A 13417-nucleotide genomic window follows, 5' to 3' on the forward strand; every position below is an offset into this window, starting at 1 on the left:
AATTGGAATATGAATTTCTGGTTCCTTCCTTCCAGAGCCACTGCTGGACAGGATGCAAGTTTCAGCCCAGAATGAAAACTCTAAAAACAGTCAGTGAGATGGTTCATTGTGGGTAATGGGACCTGCCTCCAAGCTGATGTTGAGTTCAATGCCCCAGAACCACTTTGTGGAAGAATAGAACCAAATCCTCACACACACAAGCAGCTGAGGGTCACAAGTCAGACAGAGTAAGGCACAGCGACCAGTGATCTCCCAGGTCCCAGTGAGGCCCTGTGCTTTAGCTGAAGCACCAGGAAAAAGAAGGCAAAGCAAAGACGCCTTGGAGTCACCCATGTGATGGAAACATTCCATCCTGCAGGGCAGGTGCTTAAGCAGGAAGCTAAACACCTCAAAATAACTTCAGGAAGTCCCAGAATCCAACCAGTTCCTCCAGGCCCCTCTCAGCCAGGGCAGGCAGTAAATTGCAAAGGAGACTCAGAGACCAGACCAGCTGCCTGGTAGAAGCAGAACCCAGACGAGCTGCCTGCAAGAGGTGCAGACCAACTGAGGCACCTGGAAAGGACACCCTCAGCCTGGGGAGCTGCCTGCAGGCTGTGCTGTTCCCCAGGATCCCAGCTCTGGGGCTGTCACTCATGCAGGGGTGGGCGTCGGTCATGAGCTGTCTTTGAGTCATTACTGCTCCTGTAAGTAATTCTTGACCCAAACATTTTCTTGTAAGTAACTCCAATGTAAAGTGGATCGCTTCGCCAAGTTGGACTTTGGCCAAGGGGTCCCAATCTGCAGTGAGTAGATGTGTATGTTGAGTCTCCCCAGGAAACATTTTGTCACACAGCACTATGGAGGCCAGGCCTTGGCAGAGGGGTCTCTCAATGGATCCCACTGTTGGTGTTCAGCTGGTCACATAGAGAAACCCAGTATTTAGAGAAAAACAGTGAGTTTATTATTTCACATGTGTGTTGAAATGTGTATGTCCCTTCTGGGGCACAGTGAGTTCAGCGCCTCCCATGTAGAAATATCAGGAGTCAGAGATGTGTGGTGAGGGTTGATGGCACCAGGACAGCTCAGGCTGAAGCTTTCAGGTGTAAGGTCATAGGTTATGATGTCAGAGGAGGGAAGGGTGTGGGCAGCCAATAGGGATTAGGAATCACAGGAAAATGGGTTCATTTGAGAGGACCAAGCCTTTCAGACAAAGGGCTAAGGAGAGCCCCAGCCCTAACACCCAAGCCAGGGTGACAGGGACAAACATATGTGAGAATGAGTTTACAGTCATTGAGTTCACGTTTTCCGAGACGCTGAAGATCCCAAGTGTTTCGTCTGCCTTAAATATTACTTCAGTAGTCACGTCCAGACATCCTTTAATGCTAAAATTGGCATTGACCCCACCTAGAAGATGAAGATCCGGTCAGGTTCAAAGGGAAGGAAGGGATAGTTCAGGAAACCTAAAAAACCTCATACCCAGGAGTTCAAGCTCCAGCCCTCCTTCTATGGATGCAGGAGCCCAGGTCTTGAATTTTTCCCTCAGTCCCAGGCTTCTAGACTCCATCCACACTCCCTCTGCTATAGCAGAGTGACCTCTGACCTCTCCCCTCACACCCAGGGGTCAGTCCCCATCCCTCCTGCTGAGTCCCTGGAGTCATGGCCTCTGTCTCCCTCATCCTGGGGATGCAGCCTCCAGCACTCACCTCCTTCAATGGCAATTTCACCGTCATAACAACCAGTGTCCTTTGGACAGAAGACAAAGTTCTGGCGGCAGGAGCCCTGATAGTGCAAGCACACAGGACACCTGTTCCTATCTGACTGATAGGAGGCTGAGGAGAGAGGAGGAGGTGGCTGCACAGTGTACTCTCAGCTGCAGCCCAGGCAGATCCCTCAAGTCTGTGTGACCAGATCTCATACCTGCAACACGAAGGCCCTTAAGCAGGATTCTGGTGGTGTTATCGCTGTTGCACAGATCAGTGTGACAGGTCTCGTGATACATGGCAGCCAAAATTCCAGGACCATCAGAATACATAATGACAGTGCCATTATCAGGATACATACTGACACCTGAGTAATCATACATACGGATATTTTGGACATCCTCATCCTTAGGGATGCCTGAACCTTTGCTTCCCACTAGGAGAGATTTTGGACCTAAGAGAGACAAGAGTGAAAGCCAGGCTTGGATGGGAGAGGATGGCCAGGTCTGGGAGCCTAGTTCTTGGGTCCCCTGATGTTCCCAGTCACAGGGAGAGCACAATCCCCAGTGACAATGGGACACAGCATGTTCTGTGTCAGCCAAAGCCTGGCTCCTTCTGCCCTGCCCCATGCAAATCCTGTTGACCAGTTTCCACAGTCTGCCCTGAGCCCCTCCTACAGGCTACAGCCTCACTCTGCTTACCATCTCTTCTACCCTGCTGGATTTCTCTCCACACTCTGCCCTTCACACCCACAGCTGGCTCCCTGTGGTCTGCTTCTCTCCTTTCCCACTTCCCTGTAAAGCTGCAAAAGGACTCAGTGGCTTGGCAGAGTCCCAATGGGGCACTCTGCTTGCTTGCTCCCTCTCTCCTTCTATTCCTCCCTCCCTTCCTCTACCCCTCCTTCCCTCCCTTTCTCCCTCCCTTCTTCCGTCTCCTCCTTTTTCCTCACACTTCCCCAACCCTGAGCGTCACCCAGTCCAGGCTGCCCTGGAACTCCCTATATAGCTGGAGATGAAGTTGTCTGTGACACCCACAGCTCCATGCTGCCATTACAGATAGGTGCCACCATACCCAGTGCACATGGTGGTGGGGAGCAAGCCCAGGGCTTTCCCCCTAATTACAACAGGATTACCTTATATACTCCCATCATGACCCAGAGAACAAGGCACAGAGAAAGAGCCCAGGCAATAGGGTCGCTGAGCAGGAACTCCACAGCACAGAGTCCAGTTCAGGGCCGGGCTGGCCAGTATGGCCCTCCATCACATCCCACATACCTATGTCTACTAGTATGAGGGTCTCATAACATGCCTCCTTAGGTCCAGCAATCTTGGTTCCCTGTGAGGTCCAGTCAACAACTGTCTTAGGGAAGCCAGAGCCAAATGTCACCATGACCCCCTCCTTACAGATAAGAGTATCTGTGGAGAGGAAAATCACCAGTGTGTGAGAGACAGAGAGCCACAACCTATGCTGGACCTATTGCTTTTCTTCTACACCCTTACCTGAGTAGGGGGTGAAGCCCAGCAGGAAGAGGAGCGGGAAATACTGGATGAAGCAGGCTGCCATGGCTTCTCTGAGGCTGGGAAGAGCTGGTCAGGACCTGGGAGCTGATGGAGAACAGGAGACGACAGTTCAGCCAGCCAGCCAGGGATTAACCCTTGGCCTGTGCCAACTTTAGGGTATGCCAGAGCGAGAAGCCAGTCTGTCCTGAGTCGCTTGGGAGTTACAGCAGGCTCACTGTGCTTCATGTTCTATGGTAGCACTTTTCAGACTCAGCCATGGGTTCCCAACTCCAAGAACCCAGCAAGTCTGTCCCTTCAGCGTCTAGATGCAGGATCCTGGGTCGTGGAGCCCTCTGCCTCAGGACTTCAGATCGTAAGCAGGTCCTTCTCAAGGCCTCAGAGTCTCAGCTCTCAGCACCCAGTCTGTCCAGATCTTGAATCTGAGGGACCTGGCTTGTCTATCCTAGGAATGTGACATTCAGTTTCTGTTCCTCCGACCCCACAGGACCCAGGATTCTAGTCACTCAGCTCCCTTCTTCAGGCCTACGTATACAGTACTCGGCACCCTGCCAGGAAGGAGTAGCAACCGTGGGCTCCTCCTGCTGGTTGTCTAGTACCCAGATGCCTCACAGAGACACAAGACCCAGAAAAACAAACCCAGCTTCCTCAAACCAGAAGCCCCTCGCCCGCATCCGATTCGGGTTCCCGGGCCCTGTTCTCCTTCAGACCCAAGACTGCAGTCCCTGTTTATCAAACTCAGGCATCCATGCCCTAGCACTCCACACCTGGGCCCGGGAGTCCAGGCCCAGCCTCTTCCCTCAGAGGCAAGACTGCCGCTGTCCCCTTCCCCTGCTTTCTCCTGTTTATCCTCACTGGCTTCTGGGACCTGGCCTTTCCCTGTTCCTTTTCTCTGTTAAGCAGCAGAATCTTTCTGGTTCCACTCACTTGATCTTAATTGGAAGGCGCCTCCTGAAAGGTTCCAGTCTCACCTCTGTCTCCTCCCAGGGTCACAGAATGAGGTAAGAGAAGACATTCGAAGTCGCGTTAGCTGCTTATGAGAATCCTTTGCAAACTTCATTGGGTAAGCCTGGAGAACGGCTGCATCCTATTGGTCCCCAGAGATGCCAGTTATTGGGCTCTGCACAGGGCACGCGGGCGCAGAAAATGAGTGTTGGGCAACGGTCAGTGGCGGTTGCTGCTTAGGGCATCTCCAGTTGCAGGGTCACATGGTATCCTGGAGTGCCACGTGGTGGGAAGTCCGTTGCCCTGTCACTTAAAATGCTTCTAAATTGTACCTAAGAGCTGCTGACAGCACAGGCCGTTATCACAGATATCACCCTCGTCATGACTGTGCGGGCGACCGCTCAGATTATACACATTTGTCATTTCTTTGATTACGTTTTAATATATCTTGTGTGCACGTGTGTTTGACAGTCGTATGTCAAGGTGCACACGACAGGGGGCGATTTGGGGAGTGAGTTTCTCCTTCCACTGCGTAGCCCCAGGAATCCAACCCAGGAGTTCAGGCTCGTGGATAGGTCCCTTTGCCGGTGGAGTTACCTTGCTGGCTCTCATTTCTTTTCTTAGAAATAGTATCATATTAACTATATACAAAGTAACTAGTTTCGAAGCAAAGCGTTCTGAAGACCATACTTCAGCGTTCCTAAGACCAGTACTTCAGATGCTTTCTTTTGAGGCAGTCTTCCAGCCCAAGCAAGGCTGTAGTGTTGAACCTTCTGTGTAGCTGAAAGTGACCTTGAACTTCTGATCCCTCTGACCCCTCTTCCTGAGTCCTGGGTTACTGGTGGGTGCCATCATTTATGTGGCTCTGAGGATGGGAACATGCTAGGCAACACTGTTCTGGCTGATGGAAGCATGCTAGGCAACACTGTTCTGGCTGATGGAAGCATGCATGCTAGGCAACACTGTTCTGGCTGATGGAAGCATGCTAGGCAACACTGTTCTGGCTGATGGAAGCATGGTAGGCAACACTGTTTCGGCTGATGGAAGCATGCTAGGCAACACTGTTTGGGCTGATGGAAGCATGCATGCTAGGCAACAGTTTCAGCTGAGCTCCAGCCCGGATCCCCTCATTCAGGTTTATGACTTCTGTTCCCTTCCACCTTCCCTCAGTCCTCTACTTTCATGTCCCTTCTGCCTAAATTCCACACAGGGGGCACCTGTGCCCTTTGTCTTCCTGACTCTGTTGACTCTGCTTTACACAGGGTCCTGAGAAGGGCAGGGTTTTGTTGATAATGGCCCCTGAGTACTGCTCTGCACACTGCACGCTTCTTCATCGGTTGGTGGACACACCACCTTTTTCTTTTATTATTGGGGCATTGGGTATTGGGCAATCGGTCATCTTTCTCTGTGGCTGCTTCTTGTTGACACTGGGGACCCAAGGAAGCTGGGTTGCTGGTCAAGGCTGGGAAAAGCAGCCTGTTTCACTAGTTGTAACATTGGGAAGTATTGTCTGTGAGGCTTGACCAGTATGTAGACTCTGAGGAATCAGCTAGAGCTGGCCCTGGAGTTGTCTGTTGTTGATTTATTGGGACAGATGGACAAAGGACAGTAAAGTTAAGTAGTTTAGAGAAAAATTTTATCTTGGATGTCAAATTGAAACTTTTAGGCCCATGGTCCTGTAGCTGTGAAGGGGGATCCTAAGACCAGGGAGAAGGGAGAGATCCCCCCTTAGGCATAGGCAGTAGGCAAGGAAACTGGGCTCTTGCTCGACAGGATCCTTACCTGATGTCTGTTTGAGAGTTCTTGAGAAGAGCTAGGATAGTTAGGACTGGCCATATAAGGTCAGTTGGGGAACAATTGTCATCTGAAAGCAGGGTCTGGGTGTGCTGGGGAGAACACACTTCTAGAGGCTTCAATTACAGCAGAAGAGTCTTTCCTGGGGTGTTCAGGTGGGTCCTGAAATGGTGATATTTTGGGAACATGGGTGATTGGGGAGGGTCATGGCAAACAGTCATAGGAAGTCTGTAAAGGTTGAGAGAACTTGGCTTTGCTTCCTAAAGAGGGACTTGGATGATCAAGGGGACAGACAGTCAGTAATGGGGGTTGGGCATTGGCAACTTCGGTAATTGGGGAGGAACTGTGGTTAAAGGAGGGATTTGTAGACAGGCACAAAGAAAGCAGTGGGAGGTGGTGAAGGAGGGATCAGTGAAGATGAGGAGAGAGTTTGTGAGATGCCCTTAGCCCAAGTGAGTGTTTGGCCATGAGAGTGTGTGTGTGTGTGTGTGTGTGTGTGTGTGTGTGTGTGTGTGTTGGAAAGGGGATAGATAGCTCAGGCTATGTCTTATAATTGGAAGTGTGGAATTTGCTCAGTGTTTGATGTCTGAGATGTCTGGACAGTTAATGAATTTGAGGGAAGCAGTAGGCAGTGGATCTGTGGCAATTATTTGGGCAGAGAAAAAGTAAGAGCCTGAGGAGATGAGATTCATTTTGTTTGGGAATGGTTGTCAGTGGGGAATGGGTGGCCTTGAGGGAACAGGCATCACAGGGTGAGGATGAAAACACAAGGTGGGGTTAGCAGAGTGTCCTGCGTGGAAGGAGGGTTAGGTATGTTATCTGGGTTATGTAGTCAGGCAGCCTGGAGGGAAGTGGGGTGAGTTGTAAGGGATGAAAGAGCAGCTTGATGACTGTCACGTTGGCATGATTATCGTCTTTACTGATAATGGAGGGGTCAGTCTGATACAGCCGACAGATAGGAAGGAGCTGCCACCCATATAAAAAGTACAGGCAGAAGTAGCTGGAGGACCCTTTTTGTGTATGAGAGGGACAGGGGAGGAGGTCTTTAAGAGTTTTGGACAGGAGTGCAGAGGATTTGGGGAAGGCTGAGTCAAAGGGATAAATGTGGATGGGTTGAGGGGAGGATGGGTAAAGAATGTAAGTGATGTGTTAATGCTAGAAGTTTGGAGGGATGGAATCTGAGATGGTGGAAGGGATTGGCTATCTCCTCTAAGTTAGGAGTTGGGGGGGGCATTGTTGGGAATGGATTTTGAGAGGGGACCCTCGAGTTTGTTAGATTTTGAGGTGGGCAGAGAGGCAAGAGTGTAGAGACAAAGAGCTAGGCTGTGGAGGGTCTGTCTAGTTTTGGAGAGGTAGGAGACAGGGGCAATGGTTAGTCTAAGACAGTTTGTCTTTGTTAGAAAAGTGATTTGTTTTGCAAGTATAAGTGTAAGTTCCAGATAGGTCTTGGAGGCAGAGGGCTGGAGCTGAAAGGAGAGAGTTTTAAGTTTTGGGAATTGTTGTTGTTGATTGGAGGAAGGAGGAGGTCCAGAAGCAGCTTGGTATAGGGAATGAATTAGAAGTGAGTATTTAGGGTTGTATGAGTGGAGGGAGTTGGCCATGAGGGCAGAGATAAAGGATGGAGAAGAGCAAGGTGGTCTACAGTGATGTGTTATGGGTGGGGCCGAGAGAGAGATTGAGATAGGTGACTTGGGGAGAGGAGATTGAGCTTTGGAAGGTGAAATCTGGTGACTCCTGGACCTGAGGCAGTTGAGGAGTGATGCTGTATCAAATTGGCTGTCAGAGGGGGAGGCCATCTATATGGTAAAGCAGGTGGGAGGGAAAGGTGGAAGGCAGGGAGCAAGTGCCTGGCTGAAAAAGTGGAGCCTGCCTGAACTCTTGGGGGAGGACTGTCTGGGTTGGTTGCTGGGACTGTTGAGTGTCAGGATCCGTGTATGTGAAGGCAACAAGGTCTTGGGAGTGGGTGGAAAATTCCCTTAGGTGTTTTGACTGTTCACATGGGAGTATTGAAGAGTGAGGAGATGGGGCATAGAAATGATGGGTTTGAGGCCTAGGCAGAGGCTGATTAAGGTAGGCAGTATTGGGGTTTGGAGATGCAGGCAGAAGGGTCTTTGAGGATGATGTGCATTGAGAGAAACTGGGGTTGACTAAAGAAGTGGGCAGAGAGGGCAGGGGAGGTTTTGGGATTTGGGAGAGTGGGAGAGTGAAGGACAGAGGCAAAGGAAAGGACACGTGGGACACAGGAGTGTCTTGGGAGCTGTCGGCACAGAAGGCAAAGTTTATGCCTATTGGAGAGGACATCCTTTCCCAGTGAAGGGATAGGGCCCGAGGGATGAGCAGAAAGGAGTGGGGAAGGAACAGACCTGGGGAGGAGCAAGTTAAGGGGCATGTGGAGGGACTGGAGGGGTGTGTCAAGGTCTTGTATTGGAGCAGGGCCAGTGTAAGACTCGGAGGAACTGAGGGGTTTTTAGTCTTGTCTTGAAATGTTGTATGGATTTACAAAACTTAATTTACTTTCTAAGGCCCATAAATCACTTAAACTTTCATATTTTCAGACTTCAAATTATTTTTTTATTTACATCACCTATTTGAGTTTCTCTGTCCTTAGACCCTATAACATACATCATACATTTTTCCTTGACCTACATAACTTTCATGTCTGTTTCTCACATCCTTTAGAAACTCCAAATGTCTTTTAGTGTGAAGTTTATTAGAAGGTGAACTGTACATGTGAAATGGGCTGACCAGGCAGCTGAGTGTTTGCTGTTGCTAAAGACAGCTTGTCATCTATGTCATCAGGGATCTGAGTAGGATAAATTTGAGTAGGATGTATAATTTGAAATTTCTTTCTTTTTTTTTCAAGACATGGTTTGTCTGTGTAACAGCCCTGTCTGTCCTGGAACTGACTCTGAGGACCAGGCTGGCTTGGAACTCAGAGATCTGCCTGCCTCTGCTTCCCAAGTGCTGAAATCAAAGGCATGCACCACCACTGCTTGGCCTTAAATGGTTTTGTATTAGTTAATACAACAGAGACTTAGTTGTCTGAGGTATGTGTGGTTCAGAAGGTAGAAGCAGTTGGTCTTCAGCTATCAGACAAGAGCCACATTTTGTCTTTAGCTGTCACACAGCACTGTGGCCTTCAATTGTCAGACCAGGTCAGAGGAATTTTTGCTGTAGGGGAAGAACTCGGGAAACTGACTTACTCTGCCCAGGCAGGGTACAGCAGTTAATCTAAAATGTCCACAGTTTGTGCAGGTTCCCGGCAGCTGGTGAGGCATGGGGCAATTTAGACCTGTGGTTAGCATTTACCACAGTCCAGCTGGAGTTATCTGTGCAGGGTCCCATCTGCCTTCTTTGTAGGCCTTTAAGCTTCTTGTTAGGAGGGTTCTCTGCTTATTGTGTGAAGTTCTTCCTTGAATATTTTAAATGCCATAGTCACCAGATCTCTGAGGAGTTTGAGGACTAGATACTTAATATACCTGATTTTAGACTTACCCTTGAAAATACATATGGGAGGCTAAATAAAGCTTATTCCAGTAATGAATCACGATAATAAGTATAGTTCTGAATATTAAAGAATTTGATTATAAGTTGATTGACTATTAACTTGCATATCTTAATTATCTTTAACAGTTTGCAGAAAGTTAGTACAACTTCATCCCTGTTAAGTTTGAGACTTTAGTATGAGTTAAAGATTTAACTGGAGATCCTGTAGCATCAAAATAAACCATAAATGCAGTAAACTTTTACCATTACAGATTATCATTTTTGTGTGTGACTCAGTTTAAGCTATAGGCAGTGCTAGGACAGAAGGGGTTACCTTGGTAAAGTAGACATTGTGGCCACAGTGGATGATGGGCAGGGAATTTGTTTCCAGCATGGGAGAGGTCCTTTTGGTGGCAGGGGAGGAGGGTTGGTAGTGATTGGAGGGGGTGGGGAGGTGGGGAGTGTTGCAGAACTCCAGACACAGGCCTAAGAAGCTAAGCTGTGGCTCCTAGGGGAGGAAAGGTGTGAGTTTGTTTGGGATTTTGGTTGCTGGGAAGAGAAAAAGTAAAGATGGACAGGCTGAGCTTGGGCCTGTTAGTGCTCTGTGCTCATGAGCATTGACTCCTCCCAGCCAGGCTCGGCAGGACTGGGCCATGCAGAATGGGCAGGGTGGATTGGCAGTGGCGGGGGTGGAGGACTAAGGGGTGGCTGGGGGAGGGAATCTGCAGAGCCAGTGGTCTGGATATAGAGGAAAAGGTAAGGCGGCCTTGGGGCCTTTTGCCAGGGGTGAGTGGCAGATACTAGGGGCCTGAGGTGGTAGCAGGAGTGGCGAGGCCTGAGGGATGAGGCCTGCAGCCTCTGTGCGGTGTGGTGGCAGAGGGGATGTGTGTAGCTAGCGTTGCAGCCTCAGTGGAAATGGGGCCTCAGGGCGGCTGTGAGGCAGCTTGGGCTGTACAGCCTGCAGGGATCGCTGCATGGGCAGCAGGCTAGTGGGGCAGTGGCGGGCAGTGGCAGGCGGTGCTGGCAGAATAGGCAGGCGCACAGCAGGATTTTGTTGTGACTCCTAGTCATTCCAGGGCACAGGTGCGCAGCAGCTGGTGGGCTCAGAGTGCCGGACAGTCAGTATTCCTGCAGTGGGAGGAGGTTTAAATAGGACAGGAGTCGGGCGGCGGTGGCACACGCCTTTAGTCCCGGCACTCGGGAGGCAGAGCCAGGCGGATCTCTGTGAGTTCGAGGCCAGCCTGGTCTACAAAACGAGTTCCTGGAAAGGCTTCAAAACTATACAGAGAAACCCTGTCTCGAACCCAGCCCCCCCCCCCCCAATTAAATAATTAAATAAGTAGGACACGAAACAATGGAGTGTAGAGAAGCTCAGAGAGTGTGAGAGTCATACAGAGGATTTGGAGCAGACAGAAGAGGAAGTGCAGGCACGCTCAGAGTTATTGTTGGGTGGCAAAGTGCACCATTAATATTGGGTATGAGTTTCTGGAAGCTATTCCCATCACCAGTGGAGGCTGGTGGGCCACGGTCAAGAGACAGGGTGTCCCCATGAATATCGAGAGGTGATAAGGAGATCTCTGGGAAGGAGTCATCATCCAGACTCTGTCACCAAGAAAGGGCACAGTTGCCTTGAACAAATCTGGGACCTGCCATAGGATTTTCAGAGGGGAGAGGGGCAATCGTCAAATGTGAAAGCCGAGCTTACAAACCACACCTAATGAAACAGAGTGTGTTCATCAGAGGTGTAGGGATGTGGCAAGTTTAGGGAAAACTCACCAGTTAGACACTGTTGGATGGAGAAGGCTGGCAATGAAGGTCAGAATGTGTGAAACCTGGGATGATGAGGTGTCCTGCAGACTGAATGCAAGTCATGGACGGCATCAGTAAGAGGATCAGTATCAGCACAAGACACCCCAAGACCAAGTTCTCAGCACACGGGAGATGTATTTGCCCCAGAAGGACAGAGGGCAGGGAGTAAGAGACAAAGACAGGAGACAGAGGAAGAGGGAGAAGGGGAAGGGAGCAGGGGAGGGAGGAAGTCTTATTTGTCCCAGAGGGATGTAGGACTGTCTCTGGATAGAGAGAAGACAGACGTGACCCCTAGGAAAATGGCGGCTTATAACGGTAAAAGGGGAAATCCTCGAGTTAAGATGAGGTGTTCAATTTTAATTGGACATGTTAATTAAGTGAGCCAAAGGGGACTTTTGATTGCCGGACTTCAATACTTCGATAGCTGGACCTTGGTAGTCAGCCTCAGGAGGAAGAAGTGGCCAGATAAGGGAGTAGACCTTGGAGTCCAGCTTTAGGAATGTGATCTAACGGTTGTTAGCAAGACAGAGGGAATGGGGGAGGGGCACCACCTGCCAGAGCTGTGTTTGTCATGCCCAGGCCGGCTGGAGGCCCTTCAAGAGCTACAGCTACAGGCGAGGACAAGTAAGCCATATGATCATAGACTGAGAACATAAGGATGGGGAGGAGTCTATGACTGGGAAACACATGGAGGACCTCCCCTCCCCCACAGAAGATGTGGTACTGAACCTAAGCAATAAGAGAACACCAGCTCCAGGAACCTCATGAATGAAAATTAGGACATGATGGCTCCAAGGAATGGTTGAGAAGGATTTTTGTCTCAGATACGAGGGATAGTACAGCCAGAGGCATCTGGACATGGACAGTAGGACCCTGTTGCTAAAGACAGTGCAGGACATGGAGAGATTAAGCTGGGACTTGATTGGAAACCCTCAACCTGCTGGCTGACTTTCACAGTGCTGGAAGGAGCCATAGAGGCTGCTGGTGGAGCTCGAATCTTAATTGGTCTTAATTAAGATAGAAACCCAGAGCCAGATATCAGGGTAAATGCTGAAAGATCAGAGAAGTAAAGTAGCAACCACTAGAGAGACTTCTTACCTCTACCGCATCCTCAGGCCCCAAAAGGGCCAAATCCTGTGTACTTTTGCCTTATATTCCTTGTTCTGTCTAGGCATATCACTTCCTGTCTCCACCTCCCTAGTGCTGGGATCAAAAGCATGAGATCCCAAGTGCATAAACCTCTACCAACTGACGTCAGGCAGTGGTGGAGCGCGCCTGTAATCCCAGCACTCGAGAGGCAGAGGCAGGTGGATCTCTGTGAGTTCAAGAGCAGCCTGGTCTACAGAGCTAGTCCAGGACAGGCTCCAAAGCTACAGAGAAACCCTGTCTCGAAAAACCAAAAACCCCCAAACAAACAAAAAACACAAACAAACAAACAAAAAACTTCAAAAAACCAAAAAACCAAAAAACCAAACCTCTGCCAACTGGCTCTGTTTCTCTTTCAGACTGGATCAATTTCTTGGATCTCAGGATGGCTTTGAACTCCTGCTCTTCCTCCTCCCAAATGCTGGGATTAAAGTTTGTGTCACCACTGCCTGGCCTCTATGGTTAACAAGTGGCTGGCTCCGCCCTCTGATTTTCAAGCAAGCTTTATTAGAGTACAAAGGAAATATCACCACAGCTGTGGACCCTGAGTGCTGAAATACCAAATGCATACAGAATGTGCCTGCTTGTTCAATAGTGGTTTTGTGATTAGGGGTAAAGCCTTCGGGGTGAATGTAAGGTCCATTCCACAAGAGGAAGTTCACACGTGGTACACCAGGAGAACACCTTAGCTGGGGAGGTCATAGGTTCTCAATGAGGAAGCAACTTCTGTGGCTTTTCTAGATGGGTGTGATGTGCCCATCAAACTGCGTTCAAAATGTGTTTACACCCATTGATCAGTTGTTAGCAGCCTCAACTCAACAACCTGTGAAGCTCCTGAGAATCAATGACTGTTACTGTGCACAGTGGCCTATATCTTAGGTGGACATCTATAGTCACCCCTTCAAGACTCAGGAATCCTTGTGGAAGAGGGGGTGAAAAAATGTAAGAGCCAGAGGAAGGGGTGGAGTGTTGTGTAACAGCGTAGCCAGGTGGAAACACTCCACCCGTCAGGGCAGCTCCTTTAGCAGGAGGCTAAACAAC

General features: G+C 49.6%; 1 protein-coding gene across 1 annotated transcript; it reads right to left on the minus strand.

The window, feature by feature from the left end:
• Positions 1 to 388: 388 nt before the first annotated feature.
• LOC118588611 (CD177 antigen-like) lies at positions 389 to 3242 on the minus strand. The gene is made up of 6 exons (XM_036195200.1): positions 3179 to 3242; positions 2954 to 3094; positions 1897 to 2133; positions 1683 to 1808; positions 1265 to 1383; positions 389 to 523 (listed from the first exon to the last, which is right to left on the minus strand). The coding sequence occupies exons 1-6, from the start codon at positions 3240 to 3242 to the stop codon at positions 389 to 391; spliced, it is 822 nt and encodes a 273-aa protein (XP_036051093.1).
• Between the last annotated feature and the right edge of the window lie 10175 nt (positions 3243 to 13417).

This window comes from Onychomys torridus, chromosome 1 (assembly GCF_903995425.1).
Source record: "Onychomys torridus chromosome 1, mOncTor1.1, whole genome shotgun sequence".
In the NCBI taxonomy this organism is placed as follows: Eukaryota; Metazoa; Chordata; class Mammalia; order Rodentia; family Cricetidae; genus Onychomys; species Onychomys torridus.